At 56.6% G+C, this 18,598-nt stretch overlaps 2 protein-coding genes across 2 annotated transcripts in view; one reads left to right on the top strand and one right to left on the bottom strand.

Annotated features, from left to right (window-relative positions):
- Positions 1 to 4,083, top strand: part of SEC31B (SEC31 homolog B, COPII coat complex component) — a 39,802-nt gene extending 35,719 nt beyond the window's left edge. The window contains exons 23-26 of the mRNA XM_029912868.1: positions 537 to 683; positions 1,057 to 1,173; positions 1,895 to 1,966; positions 2,552 to 4,083. Coding sequence (XP_029768728.1) covers positions 537 to 683; positions 1,057 to 1,173; positions 1,895 to 1,966; positions 2,552 to 2,731 — 516 coding nt within the window. The 3' untranslated portion in view covers positions 2,732 to 4,083. The remainder of the gene's footprint in view (positions 1 to 536; positions 684 to 1,056; positions 1,174 to 1,894; positions 1,967 to 2,551) is intronic.
- Positions 4,084 to 13,754: 9,671 nt separating this feature from the next.
- Positions 13,755 to 18,598, bottom strand: part of WNT8B (Wnt family member 8B) — a 12,096-nt gene continuing 7,252 nt past the window's right edge. Inside the window, exons 4-5 of the mRNA XM_026657807.1 lie at positions 16,107 to 16,249; positions 13,755 to 14,312 (exon numbers count right to left, since the gene is read on the bottom strand). Coding sequence (XP_026513592.1) covers positions 13,755 to 14,312; positions 16,107 to 16,249 — 701 coding nt within the window. The remainder of the gene's footprint in view (positions 14,313 to 16,106; positions 16,250 to 18,598) is intronic.

Raw genomic sequence — 18,598 nt, 5'->3', positions numbered from 1 at the left:
ACTACAACAGGATTAGCCTCTCGTTAAAGCCATCTCCTTTTGATCTAGCCTGGTTGGAGCGAATCTGTCCTGACTCCCTGGCTTTCTGGGGGTGGGGTGAAGTGTTTGCAGGAGACACTCACCCCCAGGTCCTGGGACTTTCCCCAACGCTTGTTCTGCCGGGCGCTCTGTGCAGCTAATCTCAGCATTCATGACTCGTGCCGTGGCAAAGCCGAGTCGGCTTTCTAGGGAGCGGCGGTGGCTGCTGTGGCACGTCCGTTTGATTGAATGATTTCAGAGAGCCCAAGGGGTTTCTCCCTGCAGCCCTGGTCACCAGCTGGGCATTGGGGGCCTCCCGCTCTTGTTCTGAGGGCCCTTGGGGTTTAGAGAGAGGTGCATATTGTGCCCTCATTTGGGATTGCTCTGCAGACTCCCAGGCTCTTGAGCTAGCAAAGATGATGAATTTGGCCTGGGAAAGTGCAGGCAACCCCCTGGTTCTCTGAAGTCATTCAGTGGCAGCACCGAGTGCTCTTTCGCTGTTTTCTGTTCCCTGGTAGTTGTCAGAGAAGTTCACCCCTCCAGCTCCAATCACAGCTCCAGTAATGAGCCTCCCTTCAGAGCCGCGGGCCCTGCTGCCTCAGATTCCCAGATCCCAGGAACCTGGCCAGGCACCCCCGGGAGCACCCAAAGAAGGCAGCATGCAGGTAACCCAGGGGCATCACTCCCACCCCAGACTCCTCGCAGGTGTGAGGAGCAAACTGGCTTGTAAGAGCTTTATCGTTTGGTGACACTGGGGCTTGGATCTGCTTCTTCCCCACCGTAGCATGGCCAGGACCCCAGGACTGCTCCCTGAGCCTTGTAGGAAATGACCACGTTCGGGCAGGGCAGGGGAGGAGGGAGTGAACCGTGTTGCATAAGCAAGTCAAGAGGACCCCAGAGGGCTGCAGGCTCTAAGGGAACAAGCTGCAAGTGCAGCCATGTGTTCCCCACAGTGGCAGGGGAGTGAGGTGTGGGGTGTGGAGTTCACCTGCCCTGGGCTCAGCACGCCGCCATTGGCTGCTTTTCATTTGGTGTCAGTTTCCCCAGCTGCCCACAGAGAGAATCGAGAGGAAGGAGCTGCCCCCGGAGCACCAGGGGCTGAAGACCACCTTCGAAGGGCTGGTGCAGCGCTGCAGTGCCATCGCCACCGACCCCGTGAGTCGCCTTTGCAGCTGCTTTTCCTCCCGGGTTGATCTCGTCGCTAAAGCACAGGGCCAGGAGGAGTGGGGTCTTGTCCCAGCTCAGCCACTGACTTCTCTCCCTAGCCTCACCCCGTCCCCTGGTGCTGCTTCTCTTCCCAGGGGATTTTCTCTTCCCTCCCCACCATGCTCTACAGTCTTTCCATGCCCGTCTCCTTTCCTGCAGAGTGGATACTTCTGCCCCTACTGGGCCTCTGCCACACCACCCCTTGTTTGTCTCCCCACGGGTCTCTAGAAGGGGAAGGTCTTGGGGGGAGAAATGAGGCCAGGGCAGGATATTGCTGGGAGCAGCCGGGCAGAGGCTGCCTCTGTCCAGCCTTGCCGTCAGGCCCGCCAGACTGTTTCTCAAGCAGCCGCTGTGGGCTGCGTGCTGTGGAACAGGGTGGCTGGGCAGGGCTTGCAGTGCGGGGTCTGGGCTGCATCTCTGGAGAGGGTGGAATGTGCCAGGGTCATCGCAGGCATAGCATCGTTGGCAGGTGCAGTGGGGGGATGTGTTTCCCATGGGGCACAGCTAAGGGGTGCTGTGGCGGTGCTTGTTACGGTCCATGCCCTGAGTGTTTCAAGCTGAGCCAGGGGTGCAGCTGTTTGCAGAGCACCCTGGGAGCAGGTGGGAGCAGCCGTGGCATGGGAGGTTTTCCCCCAGCAGAGCCCATGCTGAGGATTTCTCTTCACTTCAGAAAACCAAAAGGAAACTGGAGGACGCGGCGCAGCGGCTGGAGTGCTTGTACGAGAAGCTCCGGGAGCAGGCTGTAAGTGTGCGAACCCGTCCCCTGCCCCTCCACTGGCTCCAGCGCCCTCCTGCGTGCCCATGCCTTGGGCCCCTTTGCAAAGAGCTGTGCTCTGTGTGTGGCCCTCTAGAGATCAGTGACCTTTAACTCCTTCACCCCATCCCTGAAACCAGCTGAGCTCTCCTTCTTCCCCAACTCCCCCACAGCGGTGCCAACTCTGGCCCGTGTGGGGTGCAGGAGCCCTGTGCGGCTGGGGTGTGGTGCAATGTGCTGCCGTTACAGCAGCAGGAGAGACTCATCGTGTGTATGTCAGACACCCACTGACCAGTCAGGCCACTGGCCTCTCTCCTCCTGTTGGGCAGGAAGCAAACGCCCTGACAGGTGACTCAGCAGAGACTTGGCTTTAGGCTGGGACTGGGGAGGGAGAGAGTCCAAAGAGTCTTGGTGAGGCTGGGGGTGGGGATGGTCCTTCAGGCCCTGTCACTGAGCAACGCCTGCCCCAGCTGTAGGTGCCCATCTGGCGCTTGGCTGAGGGCGGGTCAGACAGTTGGCGTGGGGGGCTTATGGTAGAGGGTGAGGCTGAGGTGTCTGTGCTCCTTCCCACAGCTCTCCCCTCACATCCTGATGGGGCTGCATGAGATCGCTCGCTGCATGGAGGCCCGCAGCTACCAGCAGGGCCTGCTGGTCCACACCCAGGTAGTGGGCAGCAGCAGCTTCAGTGAGGTGTCTGGCTTCATGCCCATCCTGAAAGTCCTCATGACCATCGCCAGCAAGCTGAACGTCTAGCGCCTGGTGCGGAGGCGGGGGGCACAGTCACTGTGGAGACCAAGCGGGATGGCGAATCCAAGCGCTGGGCTGCAGGTTCCCTCCAGCTCCCGAGCAGCGTGTGGGAGCCAAGCTGTCCCCGTCCCCCTGCAGAGACCCCACCGGGGACTGACTCTTCCCTTCCCACGGCTTGTCAGTGTTAGTACTGCCGGCTGGGTTGCACTGAGATCCTCCCAAACCAGCAGTGTGTCTGCTCCACCCCGGCCCCATACAGAGATGAGAGGAGACTCACTCCTTCCGGCTGCCCCTTCAGCCGCTTTTCAAACTGAGGCTGTCCAGCGTGGCGAGCACCTGCACAAAGGCAAAGCAAGGGGCCTCCTTGGCTACCCCTGTGCCCCCCCTCTGGGGATGGGGAGACCACCTGGCTACAGCAGAGCCTCCCTGTGAGCTGAGCTCTCCACGCTGCACACAGCCATAGGGACTTCCCTTCAGCCTCACCCCCTCGGCCCTCTCCCTGCCCCTTTGCCCTCTAGGCTGACGGTTCAGCAGGGGCATGTGCTGGCCTCTGCTCTGCAGCTGACTTCTCCTCGGCACCCTGCACGTGGCTCCCTTTTCTGTCCCCTCCCCCACTGCGCCCCTTGAGCGCCTCTCCCCACACCCAAACCCTTCCGCGTCCTGGCCCCTGTGCTCTCTGGCTCCCCTACTCCTCATGGGGAGCACTAGGCTGCTCTCCGGGCTCCCTCGCAGCATGCAGCATTTGTTCTGAAAGCTGCACTGAGTGGCCCCCAGCCTCACGAGCACCTGTCCTGCTGCCAGCCAGTTGTGTGAAAGCCCCTAGGCTGGGATTTCAGAGCTGGCATGGGGATTTCGACACGTGGGAGATGTGCCAATCCCCTAGCCAGATCTGAACACTTCACCCTTCATGGGGAGGGCCCCAAAGCTTGGGGGCACAGTCTGGGCCACATCCCCTTCATCCTGCAAGGCCCATTGGCACAGCAAAGCGGGGACACTTGCTGTGGGGAATGGCGCTGTCTGAGCCAGAGGCCGTGCTGCGCCCTGGCTTGGCATTCGGCTGGCGTTGGCTCTAGTGAACCCGAGCGGTGATGGGGGCCATGGAGTTGGCGCTTGGAGGGCGGAGGGTATTTCAGGGCATATGTAGCTCTCGTGCTGCCCAGCCCCCTGCTGATGATGCGCTCCCCTTGCCCTGTGACTTTCCATGCTGTTTGACACCCCTGCTATCCAGCACAGGGGCAGCCTCTCCCACCCACCCGTTGGATCCGGAGCACCCCCTGCTGAATTCAGGGTGCTCTGTCGGGACCCTCAGGAAGGGGGTGTCTCTCCCTCGCTCTGTCAGCACAAAGTGCCTCAATAAAGCTGCTTTTTGTGAAATTGGCATCTCGCTCCTTGGCTCTGGGTCGCCCTCCCTCTGGTTATGAAGAGAGGTCCCTTTGGGCCAGCTGCCATTCTCAACAGGGCTTGGGGGTCGTCTCTGCCTTCAGGAGTGAAAGGCAGAGCCTGGCTCTGGAGCTGGCTGTTGGTTTGGGACGCTGCTGCAAACTGGATGCTTCCCCTGATGGTTTGTGCTTCAGCATTTTTTCAAGCATGCTGGGAGCCCAGGCTGCCTTGGTTACAAACCACTTAGAGCCGTAGCACGGAGACAACATGTGTCCCCGAGTGCTCTCCTCCAGTATTAAACCATCTGTCCTTGCCAACCTGGGGGCCCTGGGCTGCTTTGGGGCAGAGAGAGATCTTTGGGGTTTTGCACTAGTGAGCACCCCCAGGTATATTACTGTGCAAGCTTTGAGCTTGTGGCTGAGATCCTCAGCACTGCTTCATGGGAGTCGGTGGGGCTGCCCCAGGTCACACCAGCTGAGGATCTGGCCCCTTGTCTCCAGTGCAGTAGGCTCAAGTGCCTGCTCCAAATCAGGCGAAGTAGGGTTTTGACTCTGCTCCCGTGTCCCAGGGGAGTGTTTATCCACTGGGCAGAAGGGTGCTGGGGCAGGCTGTTTCATGGCACTTATTTTCATGCTGCAAAATAATTCCCCCCATTCGGTGGATTCCCCACCAGTCTCTCGCCTTACAGCCCTGTTTTAGTTTCCCTCAGTATTTTGAGTTTGTCACGATGGCAAACTGGCTTCTCCTTCCTGGGCGGTACCAAGCCCTCGAACCAAAGCTTGGCTGTACTGTGCGCTGGGTCAGACTCACCAGCTGGCTTTCCTACTTCCACCCCCCTGCAGAATCATACACCTGGCCTGCAGGCAGCAGATGGGTGCTACTCTCCCAAGTCTTCTCTCTCTCCCCACCCGCCGTCCAAGCTCCACTGTCCTGGTGCCAATAGAAGCTGCAGTTTGCCACAGACCAGGCAGCTCGTCAGGATAGGAGGGGGTACACGCAGTTACTATCAATGGCAGCATTTGTTCTTGGCTGTTCCCAGATGCAGGCAGATGTCCCTGCGTTGGCTTACACCTGGGGCATGGCTGAGGGGCTTTCCCCAGCCCTGAGGGAGTGACCGACAGAGGAGCGCTCAGGTATATTTTTTGGAAGTTTAGAGTCCTGGCATGCAAAGCTGTTGCACCTGGCCCTGGGAGCAGATGGCATTCAGCCTACACTCTCCCAACTCTCACACTTGAGCATCAGGCCAGCTAGCTTTGGAGCAGTTCTGCATTGGTTGTGATGTGGTCCCTTCCAAAGCAGGCTGCTCACCAAAGCCAGCTGGCAGCCCCTACCAATAAGGGGAGCGATGGTAACTGCATTCTACAGGTGTCCCCCTGACCACTTGAGCTGAGTCTCATATTTTGGGAACTAGATTCTGCATATTGATCCTGAGCGGCAGAGTTAGGGGCGCTCAGCCTCAGCCCCGGGTCTTTTACTTGAGAGAGAGTTTGCTCTTCACATTCACTTTCCATGTGGGTTTCACAGAATTGCAAGGCACTGAACCAATTCAGGCACCTCAGGAAGGCTGGCGCGAGGGCTGTGGTTTCCGGTACCACTGGGCCTAACCAAAGCTGAAAGGAGCAGTCGGGAGGGAAAGGGAGGGAATAGTTTACAATCTGTATTTCCATTTTACTGGGGTTTTTTAATGCTGTTTGGGGGCTGATGTAACCCACACTCTCATCCCGCTAACAATAGAGAAAAGCACTGTACTGTGGGTAAGGCAGTGGATTGGCATCCAGGAGATCTAGGTTCCATGCCTGACTGCCACGGAGGCTCCGTGTGACCCTGGGCAACTCATTTAATCCCTGTGTGTCTCTGATCCCCATCCCTAAAAGAACCAGAATAAGCCTTCCTTTCTCCCAGCCTTTGGCTGGCTCAGCCAGCGAGCCTGGACACTCTTTGGAGCAGGCCCCTCTCCCATTGTGTATGTGAAGTCCAGCGCGAGATGGGGCCGCATCTCAGTTGGTGCCTCTAGCTCCTACTTTCATGCAAATATTTCAGCTCCCAACTTGGCTCCCCCAGGCATTAAATAAGCCAGTGGAAAAGTGAACACAAAGGCCTGGACTACACATACTGGATCCTGGGACCTGCCCAGCTGTGAAAAGAGATGGCCAGGGCAGACCAGCCATGCCCTGGAGCCAGCATAGGGCGTTCCCTCCAGGCCACTTACTAAGGTGCTCTGAGCAGTCTGACCTATGGGGCTACAGTGATGGTCTTCCCTGGAGAAGCTCTTCCACAGCCCAGCACCCCTTGTTGTCAGCTTAATTTTTCCCTTTTTCCCATAGGTCCTAGAGTAAAGGCCAAGTCTCCCATGAACTAACCCCCTCCCTCCAAGCATTTGCAGGCTGGTCACAGCACTTAGTGCCTTTCCTTCTAAGTTAGGGTATCCATGTTTGTGCTAATAATCTACCTGGCTTTTTCCAGGTGGAGATCTCAAGGCATTTTCATCATTATCTCTGTTTACAGATGAGGAAAGTGAGGTAAAGAGCAGCAAAGTGACTTGCCCAAGGTCACCCAGCAGGCCAGTAATAGAACCCCAGTTTTTTGGAGTCCAAGTCTAGTGTTCTAGCCACTGGGCCACACTGCCTCTAATAAACTGTTTCCATTATGGTCTTCGTTGGCTGATGGCGTGGCAGGGGCCAAGGGTTTACAGGTGCCTGGCTGCGCATCTCCACTTGTGGGCCCCCACACCACTGGCCGTACTGCAGCATCCCCGCACAGGGAGCGCGCGTTCCACTCCGAAAGAAGGGCGCCTGCCTTCCCAAAGAGTAGGGGGCCGCGGGTGAGCCCCAAAGGCCCAGAACACACTAATCCCGCTGTAGATCACATCATGTCTGCAGGCGAGGGTTGTGTGTGTGTGCACGGTGGAGGCGAGATTGTTAGGCAGTATTTGTTTGTAAAGCCATTTGCTCGCAGGATAATACTTGCACTAACTTCTATTGAAGGAGCAGTGTGAGTCCTTGCAAAGTCCTTTCCCAAAGTGTCTTTGAAGCCAAGAACCCATTGAAAGGAAGAAAGGCCTGGAGAGGGGATTAGTTTGTTCAGCAGCTGTGAATTTCAGTGGGAGGCTGATGAACTCCAAAGTCTTTGTTTAAATTTTTTGTAAGCAGCTCGGCTGGAGTGAGAGACCCACACAGAGGCCGCGGCCTAAGACAAGAAGGAATCCGAGCGGCGGGGAGTTGAAAACGCCCCACAAGGACTTTTCCCAAACACTTTCGGAAAAGGTGTTGTGTGGAGAACGGCAGGGATTAGCATGTGAAATGGGGTTTCCATTGACTCCTTGCAAGGGAGGGGAAAGGGGCTGGCTTGGGGAGTTATTAGCATTTGGTTCCCGTCTGTGCCTGCCCGTTAAGAGGTTGGGCCTGGAAGGCAGCTGTTTGTGTGTCATCTGGGCAGAGGTGACCACCTGGGAAGCCGAATGTAAATATTTCTCCTCGAAGGAATGCACCTTCATTAAAATGCAATGAATACGGGGAAGCATCCAATACTGCGGCACAATGGCCTGCTGCCTTTGCCGCTGGGGCTTCTTGTGCCCGCCTCGCCCCTGGCCTGCTGCGTGGGTCAGTGCCCTGTGCAGCTGCTGGGCTGGCGTTTCGTTCCACAGAAAGGGGCAGGTGGAGGGGGCTGGACCCCCGGCTGTGGCGCTCCCAGCAGGCCGCCTGCTCGGCCTTGGCGGGGAGGGGGAGATGGAGCTGCCCCTCGCCAACAGGTGTCACTGTGCTGAATGGCAGTCGCTGGGGAAGGCCAGAGCCTGGAGGCACCAATTGTGTGGGGAATAATACGACCAGTGAAAGAGGGGTCCAGTTCTCTGCGGACTTGGCCTTGGTGCATTCCAAGGCAAGGGGGGAGGGAGGAGCGTAGCAGCTCTCACAGCGCCCCGTTCTCCTCTCACTGGTGGAGCAGCAGAGGAAATGGAGAGCGAGCTCCTGGCCGGGGGGGGGGGGGCGGGAAGCAACCCTCTGGGGCTTGCAGACATCTGGGCTAGTCCTGAACCCTCCAGCTCCTTCGGGTGCACCTACGCAGACTCGGGCTCGCGGGGCTCAGACTCCTGTGTTAAAAATTGCTGTGTAGATGCTGCTGCCAGGCGTTCAGGTGCTGACCCCACCCTCCCGCAGGCCTGAGAGCCTGAGCCGCGCGGTCAGCACAGTTGGTTTAACACGGCAGCCCGAGTCTGTCGTCCCAGGCTCGGGGCCTCGCTGCCGTGGGCTGTGTGGCCATGCCCACAGGGGCCGGGAGAGTTCTGCAGGAGCGCTGCCGCTAAGGAGAGTGGGGTTGGAGCATGGGCTGCTAATACAGAGCAATGACGCTACGGCAAAGTGGGCAGGGGCCCTGCATATAAACGGGGCTGGGAAGGAGGTAGAAATATACTGGTGGTGCTGGGAGGAACCCAGGGCGTTGTCTAAGGCTTTGGAATGGGAAATACACAGGCCCAGGTGCTCAGCTGGTGGCAGTGACCAGGGTTCATTGAGCTGAGTGGGGTGCTGGCCACTGACACCAGCTCAGGGGCTGGCCCAAGGCATTTACTCTGTGAGCTAACACCCCGGTGGGGGAGGGGAGACATGGTGAGGAGGACTGGAGGGTCCCAAGCCAGAAGGGCCCACTGTGATCCTCTAGTCTGGCCTCCTGTATGACGCCGGCCATAAATGGAGGCCCGGGGCGGTTGCTTTGTCACACAGGGAGTCTGGGGCAGGAACTGGACCTGGTCTCCTGGGTCTGCTGGCCAGGGTTCCAGTCCGGCCAGGGCCTAGACCAGTGATCACCCTTGTCTCGTCTCTCTTGGCTAGCAGAGGCCTGGGGTGGGGTTGAACCAGTGACTGGGCACTGAGGGTTACCACCTGACTGGTATTTGACTGGCTTGGCTGGTTTTTTTATGGATCTGCCAGTGGCCAGAAAAATAATTTAATCTGCCAGGGGGGTGGGGGTGTTACATGGGTCTAAAGATTTGCATTATTACCACAATACAGGGGGGTAGCTAATGGTAAAAGCTTCTGTGTCCAGCTAAAGATGCTGCCATGTTCCCACTGCCACCATTTAAGTGATAACAGATCAAAACTGTTGAACATACAGCAGCTGTCTGCCCACGGGGACACAAGTGCACCGCGCATGTGAGAGAAAGGGTTTGAGTTTCAATCTTATCTATGTGTGTTCTCTGGCTAGACACTGTCAGTGGCTGTTGAAGAGAGGGTTGCGGAGTTGCCTTGTGGCTGGGGGTTGTGGTTGTGGTGGGCTTGCTTTGGCGAGGGGGTGGAGGGGTGACATTTTTTTGCATTTCAAAGGTGGTAACCCTAGGCACTGACCATCTGTATGCCCAGGAGTGGGGGGGGGGAGGGGGGCATGGTGGAAGCCATTTGGATACCATAGTGAAGGGCATGCTATAAATCTGAAGATTAGGTCAGGCTTTGAGTGGGAGGGACCCTGCATGGTACTGGAGGGGAGTACATGGGGGCGTTTGCCCCTCTCTGTGAATGGGGCCGTCTGATGGAGTGAAAGCGGCTTCCTGGGGTGCTGCCTGCGTGGCGTGTGTAGGAGAGAGACAGGACAGGACTTCGCTGCCCCTGGCTCCCATGGCTCAGAGGCACTCTTGCTTCTTCGCATATTGGGCCTAAGCCCAAGGTCTTGCCACAGTGTGCTTATCGCTGCAGGGTGCTATTGACCTGGATGGGTGTTCCCTCCGGGTGTCTGAGAAATTATATTCTCCAGTTCCCTCCCCAGGACAATGCCTCGTGGGGCTGCTGTCCCGAGGTGGTTGCATTTTGATGGCCGAGTGCTGCCCTCGGCTAGTCAAGGACACCCCGGGGCCCCTCCCACCAAGAGGAGGCGCCTAACGAGCGAAGGTGGTGTTGCTAGTTCTGAAATGCATCTGTGCTGGGCTCCGGGGACAGGTCCGGGAGCAGAACGAACCCTCCTCCTCACCCAATCAGCCCATCACACTCTACCTCGCTCTGCCCCCCTCGCCTCCTTCTCTGGGACGGGAGCTAAACCTGGCAGTCTGGCTTGAAGAGCAGCAGGCCCAGGCTGTCGACGCCGAGGCCCTCCCACTGGAGCTGTTTTGGGGTGGGGGGGGAGGGAAGGGTTCGAGCCACTTGAGCAGCCCTGCCTGCCCCTTGGACACATTGACTCTCCTTCGCTGTCAGCGGTGTGGGAGGCAGCTGCCCAATGGGACTGAATCCGAGGGACGCTTGCACATGCAGACACACCCACGCAAGCTCACTAACAATAGTGGTGAAGCTGCAGCAGCACAGGCAGTGGCATGCGCTAGACACCTGGGTCCGTACCTAGCGTCTGGGGCAGGCCTGTACGTTGGCGGCTAGCCTGTCACGCTGCTCATGCTGGGGCGGCTGCACTGCTAGTGTTATTCAAGCGAGCTGTACAAAGCTAACTCGGGTATGTGCACACACGCTGCAGTCACACCGCGGATTGCTCTGTAGCCCCACCCTGAGAGATCACTGTGAGCAAAACCGCACCAGTCTCCAGGTCTCAGGCCGGGTTGCCTGGGAGCCAGGAACGCCGGATATTGGCTAAGATGCATTGGCACAATCTTCTCAATGACCTTCCCTCAAAACAGTGAGTTGAGACAGGACCGTAGGGTGAGATCGTCCGTCTCACAGGTGGTTTCCTATGCCGAGGCCTGACCGTTGCTTGAAGAGAGGCTGTCCCCTGACATCCCGTCGCACAGCATTGGCAATCTCCTCCAATACCAGACCCAGTTCCTCTCTATTGGCCTTCCCTAGGCACTGAGGATATTGAGCCAATTCCCAGGCTGCAGCTCAAAGCTCCCTCAGCGTCTCCAGAGCTCAGCGCGTGAGCCCAGCTGCAACTCACATTGGGAAGACTCGGTGTTTGATTGCCTCCTGCCGCCCCAGGGAACACTGCTGCCACGGAGGCAGAGCTTGATCTGGATCCAAGTGATCTCTTCCGAGGTCGCTTGGACACTCACAGCATGACCTGTAAGCAGCTGGAGGCAGCCTAGGTTGCTCACCCCTGGCAGGGTCTGTCCATTGCTGCTTGGCAGGTGCGAAATGGAGGCAAAGGACCCATTTTGTGCCTCCCGCTCAGCCATGTGCCCAGTTTTCAGTGTCTAAGCCACAGGTGGCACGGGAGCTCCCCTGCTCTCGCCACCTCCCACGGCAGCTGTCCCAGGCCATCTGTCTGCTGCGCTAGCGTGAGAGGCTGACGCCAGGGAAGAGGCTAATTAGGGACTGTCATAGGGCTACACAACAGGGAACGGTGACATCATCCAGGCAGCTGCACCATGATCTTCCCTGGCACCTTCCACAGCCCAGCCAGGGCTGCTGCCCTCAGAGGGTGGATGATAGAAGGGTCTCCCAAGCGCCACCGGGAAACATATTCCTGGGCCTCCGCCTGGAGTCAGCCAGTTCCAGGCAGGGGTAACACCCACCCGTCCATTGCCCAGCCCAGACCCCGAACCTCATTCTGCACCTGGGCAGCTCTAGGAGCTGACCGTGACGGACGTGCGCTAGCAAGTTAGCCCCAAAGAATCCTCGTCCGCACTCTCCTAGGTTTCCCAGCTCAGGGATTTGCGGGGGGGCGGGGGCTACCTGAAATAAGCTGGAGGGATTCAGTTGGTTTGTAAGTGTCCCTACCACAAGCCATGCCCATCAGCACTGGGCACTAATCCCCACCACCCATGCATACACACACACACGCAGAACAGGGGAGCCTGGAACTGGAGACTGAACTAGAAGAGGACTGAGAGACACTGGCAGGGTAGTGAGGAAATGTCTTTACTCTCAGACAGCTTCCCAATGGCCCCCACATGGGAAATGAGTTGTCAGGCCTCAGTCTGGATCCCAGTGTATCCACCTCGCAAATACCAGCCACATGTCTGGCTTGCTGATAACAGAGGTCACGGCCTGACTTCTCACCCTCTCCGGGGCAGGGCTGAGGGACGGGGTGGAGCAGTACGGAGGAAGCTTGTCCACCTGCTGCTCATGTTATCCACTGAGCAGGGCCAGACAGGGGACTTTGCTCTCCAGAGCTCTAATCACCCAATTAACTATACAGCTGCTAGTGAAAGAAAAGAACCCAATGACTTAGACACAGCAGTATTTTGCAAGCACTTGGCTACTGATTTATTGCATTGACTATTGGTTTACAAACATGGCTACAGGAGAGGGCTACTGGCCAGTCATTTATCTAGGCTGGTTTCTGATCAGTCTACAAGAGATTTCAAACAGCGGCCACTGCAGCAGAACAGGCGACAAAGGCACAGCCCCGCGGGAAAGCGTTCAATCGCGGTGCCGGTGCAGTGAACTCCCACGTCCCGCAGCTGACACAGCGTATCTCACCCCCTGGCTAGGACCAGAGACGTATCAGCCAACTCTTTACAATGCGCACTTCGCCCGCAGCATATATACAATCAGTGTCAAGGCAAATTGTTATGTATACATCACAGTCACTGTGCAATAAATTAAACATCAAAGTGCTCAACTGTCCTATTTACACCACCATTAAATAGTTACCACCGGTGTTCTCAGCCTAGGGGGAAGGGGTTAGTAGTTAGTGTGAGGCATAAGAGTGCTTGGCAAATGCGGGAGGAGGGGGGTGCTCGTCTGCTCAAACCCTCCTTTGAAGAGCCTTGGGAAGGCGCGGCGGGGCTGGAGAGCGGCAGTCGAGGAGCCTCCGTGGGGCAGCATGTGAGAGCCTTAGGGGGGAGGAACACCCCGGCATGGCGGGGAGCCCTGATGCAGTGTGAGCATGAGAGCGCGAGTCATGGGATCCCTGGCTGGACGCAGCCAGACAGCAGCTGATTAGGCAGGTCAAATGGCACCCTGGAATCTCACCCCGCTAAGGCGCTTACTTACACTGCGGTGCACTGTAAGGAATGGCAGAGCTGAGCAAAGGGGGAGGGGCGGAGCAGGGGCTCTCATCAGAGGGCTTTCTCACCCGGGGCTGGCTGCACCCCTTCTCTCTCCCTTCACCCCTCATGGGAGAGGCAGTGATTTTTTTTAAAATGCCTCTGACTGTTGAGAGTCATGCACAGGGAATATTAAACAAGGCCCACAGTTGCCGAGCTCTGATCTGCAGTTGCCGAGCCTGCAGTGCTGCTGTCCAAACCCAGCACTGGCGGCTTGATTGGCTCAAGGTTTGCAGGAGTATTCCCCAGGCCCAGCTTTGATTGCCACTCTCTCTAGTCTAGTAGTCTGGTGCACATACCTGGCAAGCTTTGGGCACTAAGGTTCCCTGATGCCAACCCTGTGTTTGCCCCGGGACACAGACTGGAACAGCAGTGTTTCCATCTGGTGTTAACTAGCTAGTTCTTGGTGTTGCTAGTGTAAATCCAGAGTCACCCCCGCCATGCGGCAGGCCGGAGGGGTGTGGCTCTGGATTTAGGTGTGCAAATCCCAGCTGACTTTGTCTATGCTGGGGGTGTGGGCCACAGATTGCTGGAGGTGAGGGCCACTTCCCAGTGCAGGCAAGGCCCTGCCGGCAGCAGCCTGTGGCCTGCCATAGTCAGCAGAGGCACCGTTTCAAGCACCAGCTGGACAGTGCCCAAGAGCCGACGCCTTCCTTGGGGCTGTGCTGGGGAACAGAACAGAGCCAGGAGAGAATGCTGCCGCGGGGCAGGAGACGGGGCACCAGGATGGCATTAGGGTTTCCTCTTGAGCTTGCGAGTGGCCCTGCCGCCCCCACTCCGTTCCCGCTTCTCCTTGCGGACACAGAAGTACTTGGTGACCCTCTTGCGGCACTGCTCACACCGCACGGCGCAGCACCAGTGGAACTTGCAGTTGCAGCTGGATACCATCTCGGCCCGCCTCTCCTCCACCGCCAGCCCACAGTCCCCGCACAGCCGCCGGCAGCTCCGCTTCTCCCACCGGCTCAGGGCCTTGCCCCGCTTGAGGCACTCCCGGCCCTCGGTCCCCAGCAGCCCCAAGGTCTTGTTCTCCAGGCAGTAGTCGGGGGAGTCTTCCAAGTGGACCAGCTCCTTCTTGGAGATGGAGCTGAAGGTCTCAGCGATGGCCCCCCGGCTGGCCGCACTGTTGCCCGCCCCTTGCAACAGATCCACTTTCAGGGCCTTGTGGTACTTCTCCTTCAGGTACGTGCCCACCTCCCGGAACTCGGGCAGCTGCAACCAGCAGGTCTGGGTGGTGCAGCTGCCTGACACCCCATGGCACTTGCAGGTCCGCTTCATAGTCCCCTTCACCGCCTAGGAGACAGAGAGGATGTAACAGCCCGTCAGCCAGGACACTCTGGTGTGCTGGTGCATTACCGTCCCCGGAGCCACCGCGCTCAGAGGCAGCTGCCAGGAGAGCTCGCCATGGGCCCTTTTCTAGTGAAAGGGGCTTTGTCAAGATAAAATCATGGCATGAACCCCACACACACATTTACCCATGTCTCCACCCAGTGTCTGAATGGAGTGATTTGCAGTGCGCATGTACACACACGCGCAAACCCTCCAGACCCGGGCAGCAGATGGTTAAGACCAAAAGGATTTGCAAAACCAAATGCAGAATGCAACTGTTGCTGTCGCTGCTGCACGTTTTATGGTGACAATTCAGCACTTTCTGCAGTGCGGCCGGTGAGGCTAGCCTGGGCCAGGTTCCCTCTACAGCTAGCAAGTGGGGTTTGCCTGCTAGCGCTGCACCAGGCTGCTGTGTTTGGGTTGCAAACATGACAGGGCAGATTTACATTTCAAAGAAAAGAGCCAAGCTGAATGGATCAGGGTTTGTAAATTCCCTTCTCTCTCCTCTGTTTAAAGGCTGGACCTCAATTACTTGACAATTCCTTCTGAACCACAGAAGGGTTCCCTACATGTTGCTGCTGCTCCTACATGTTGCTGCTGCTTCCAGAAAGGAAGCTCCCCCTCCAGCTTTCCTCAGTAGAGCTTCTCCGGAGTAGGGGGCTATTTTCAGTGTCCGCAGCTACACTGGGCCCTAATCCTGTAACTTCATCCACTGACTACACCATGGTGCCATGCAGACGAAGTGCCAGGATCAGGTCCCTAATCGGCACCCTTCTTCCCTTTCCCCCAGGGCTGTCAGCGCCTTGTCCCAATAGATGGTTGTGAGCCAGTTACTGAACTCTCTCACCCTCCAGGGAGCGCCCGGAGGCCCCAGTGGGGAAACTCATCCTGTTAGAAAACGTGTTGCTAGGTGCATTTTAACCAGGCTCATGCTAGCCACCTTGCAGCACCCAGTGTAGACACAGGCGAGTTGGGGTTAAAAACATGTTAGCCGGGTGGGGGGGGGGAGCTGTCCTTGGGGTTCCCCACCAGCCTTCAACACCTTTTTGAAGCACAGCTGTCCTCCACCATATTAAGGGCCAAATCCTGGCTCACCTCACGTTAGTCGAGACATGGTAGTGCCCCAATTCCTAACACAGCAGGTACAATCTGACCTGCCTGAAGCCAATGGGAAGTTTGCCATTGATGTCAGTAGGTCCAGGATTTCACGCAGTGTGTTTTCCCAGGAGAGACAAGGCCAGAGCAGGGAGAGAGACGCTGCCCAAGGGGGCTGGGAGTTGCCTAGGGAAGACTTGGGTTGTACTGGCACCTTCAGGGACAAAAGAGTGCAGTAATGTGGCTTAGTATATAACTCAGAGGCACACGAGCCACTCATCGGCCAGGGCGGACGTAGAATCTTTGCTCCTGGGGAGACTGGCCCTTTAGTCCTGCAGAATCATTGCACACGCCGACCCGGCAATCACCAGTAAGACTGAACTCCACTGGTGCAATGCCCCACGTGGCGTGGAAAAACACTAGAGCTCAACAGAGGTGCAGCTACCTTGAGCACTAGCGTCCAACCGCGGAGCAGGGGCTATTTCCAGCTGCACACCCAGGCCCCCCAAAGCTGCCATCCCACTATGCCCTCCTGGCTCCTGCAATCCCTTCATCTGCCTTTCTCCAGTGCAGCTGATCACTATTACAGCGAGAGGCCAGGTACCAAAGAGCCCAGGAAAAACCCTTGCTTCCCAAGGGCCTGTTGGTGAGAAGAGGGCTCACCTTCCGGCCAGCTTCGTTGTTGTGCAGGTTCATGGCTGCTCTGGCATCCTGTCCCGTCTCCAGGGCATCCACAAACTGCTTGGAAATGGCCTCCCCAAAGCCCACATTGTCGCTGCAGCCGCCCCACAGCCAGCCTTGTCCCCCTGTGGAGAGACATGAGATGGGCAGTTCCAGGGGCTTCCCACATGGCAGCCCCTGCCTGCCCAGCCCCGGGAGGTAAAGCATGGCAGGGGTCTCTGGGTGAGATGGCTCTGCCAGGGGATGGGGAGCAGCTGGGGTGCCACCTCCGGGGCATAGCCAGCCCATGGCCTGGTCACACTTCCCGATTCTCTCCTCTCACAGCCTCACACCATTTTCATCCAGGTTTGGACACTAAGTGAGCTGGAGAGAGATCTCCCTAGGGAAAACATCCACAAGCACCGGGGGTTGTGCTGGCTTTGGCTAGCCCAGGAATTGGAAGCTGTGAGCTAACACACATAAACAGCCTAATGTAGATTCCACCACATGCCTTTAACATGTGTTAAATCCTTACAACTGGCCCAGTTAAGGCACACTGCCAGAGGAGTAAATAGTGGGGTCCCCGAGGGGCTTGCACTGGGACTTATTGATATTCAACATATTCATAAATGATCTGCAAAAAGGGGTACAGAGTGAGGTGGCAAAGTTTGCAGATGATACAAAATTGCTCATGATAGTTAAGTCAAAGCAGACTGCGAAGCGTTACAAAGGGAGCTCTCAAAACGGGGTGACTGGGCAACACAATGGCCGATGAAATTCAATAATAAATGCAAAGTAGTGCATGTGGCAAAATATAATCCCAACTATACATACAAAATGATGGTACCTAAATTAGCTGTTACCACTCAAGAAAGAGATCTTGGGCTCATTTTCAGTACTCTGGAAGCACTATGTTTCCAGAGCACTGCAAATTTATAATAATCCTTCTCACGGTGCCTCTATCATCCTGAACTCATTCTCCAGCTTCAAAAGACTTAAAAGTTATCTCCAGTCATCAATGGGACAGACGCAACTGAATAATGTAGCTGTCCTTAACGTGCATCAAGACAATACCAGGGAACCTAGATGTAAATAAGATTGCTGACAGTTTTAGGGTGACCAGATGTCCCAATTTTATAGGGACAGTCCCGATTTTTGGGTCTTTTTCTTATATAGGCTCCTATTACCCCCCCACGCCTTGTCCCCATTTTTCACACTTGCTGTCTGGTCACCCTAGACAGTTTCATCCAGAAAGCTACAGTGAGACATGATGTGTTTAAACTGGGACATTAGTGAGGACAGCTTGTAGATTTTAATATACTGTAATTCATGATAATGTAATTATGTAATTCATAACAACTGAATCATTATTAAATAGTAAAGATACCAATGAGAGACACATTTAGTAACTAGAATATGAAAGAAGTGTATAAATATGCTGAAAATAGCCTCCCCCCAAAACTGGCAGATGTCTTGTCCCCCCTCCCCCCCCCCAGCACACACACACCTTTTGAAAAGCACCCACTGGCAAAACCAAAAGTCAGCGCTTATGCTGCTGGGTCTACACTAGGCTGTTAGTGTGGGAGCTAACACTTTCCAAACCCTAGCCTAGACAAGCCCCTATCTCCTCAGAACGGTTGGGGTCTCGAGTCCCGCAGGGGAGAGTGCAGCCTGAACGCCCAGCTAGGTGGTCAGAGCAGAGGCATCAGGCTCCCTCAGCGCAGAGCATCACATCCTACTATGAATTGGGGTTGTGATATAAATGTAGGCATCCAGGCTCCCCTCAGTACACAGCATCTCTCCCACCAATGCCTGGGGCACAAAGAGCAAGGGCAGATCAGGGTTTTTATGCAGTAACTAAACTTGTCCTTATTATTCCTCATTCAGCGCCTTACTGTCTCATTCAGCCTCACGCGGTGGGGAAAACGCTCCCCTTTGGGACTGCTGCTACTCCAGCCCCTCATTTCACTTCCTTCAGCCCCCTCTCTGCTTCTTCCCCTTTCCCCTCTCCGAGTCTGCAATGGGGTGTCTACCCTACACAGGGGCTCTCAGGAGCGGGAGAGCAATCAATCCACCTTGCTGCATCTGGAGGGGGCATCAGGCTGGATTTGATAGAAGACAGCTGGGTGTCTTCATAAAAGAAGCCAGTGGAAACTAGGAAAAGGTCCAGTCCAGGGGAGGCCCTTGGGAGACAGGAGCTTACTCTCCCTGGGATGGCAGATTGAAGAAGGCCACAGGGATGGAATTAATCCCGTGGTGGGCCCTGGAAAGGGGGCCAGGTGCACAGAGGCAGTCCTTGGGGTCGGCCTTCTAGCAGAGAAAGAAGGAGCCGAGGGAGAAGCCAGAGGCCCAGGCACCAGAGGAGAGGCAGTGTTAAGCACAGGTGGCAGGGAACTGGCACATGCGGCTTGGTGGCCCAGGCAAATGCAGCCCGTCTGAAGGAGCAGAGTCAGGGCCGGCTCTGGCTTTTTTGCCGCCCCAGGCAAAAAAGCCTC

The sequence above is a fragment of the Terrapene carolina genome, unplaced genomic scaffold, assembly GCF_002925995.2.
Source record: "Terrapene carolina triunguis isolate 2854851 unplaced genomic scaffold, T_m_triunguis-2.0 Scaffold310, whole genome shotgun sequence".
In the NCBI taxonomy this organism is placed as follows: Eukaryota; Metazoa; Chordata; order Testudines; family Emydidae; genus Terrapene; species Terrapene triunguis.
This window is presented reverse-complemented; position numbering and strand designations above follow the sequence as displayed.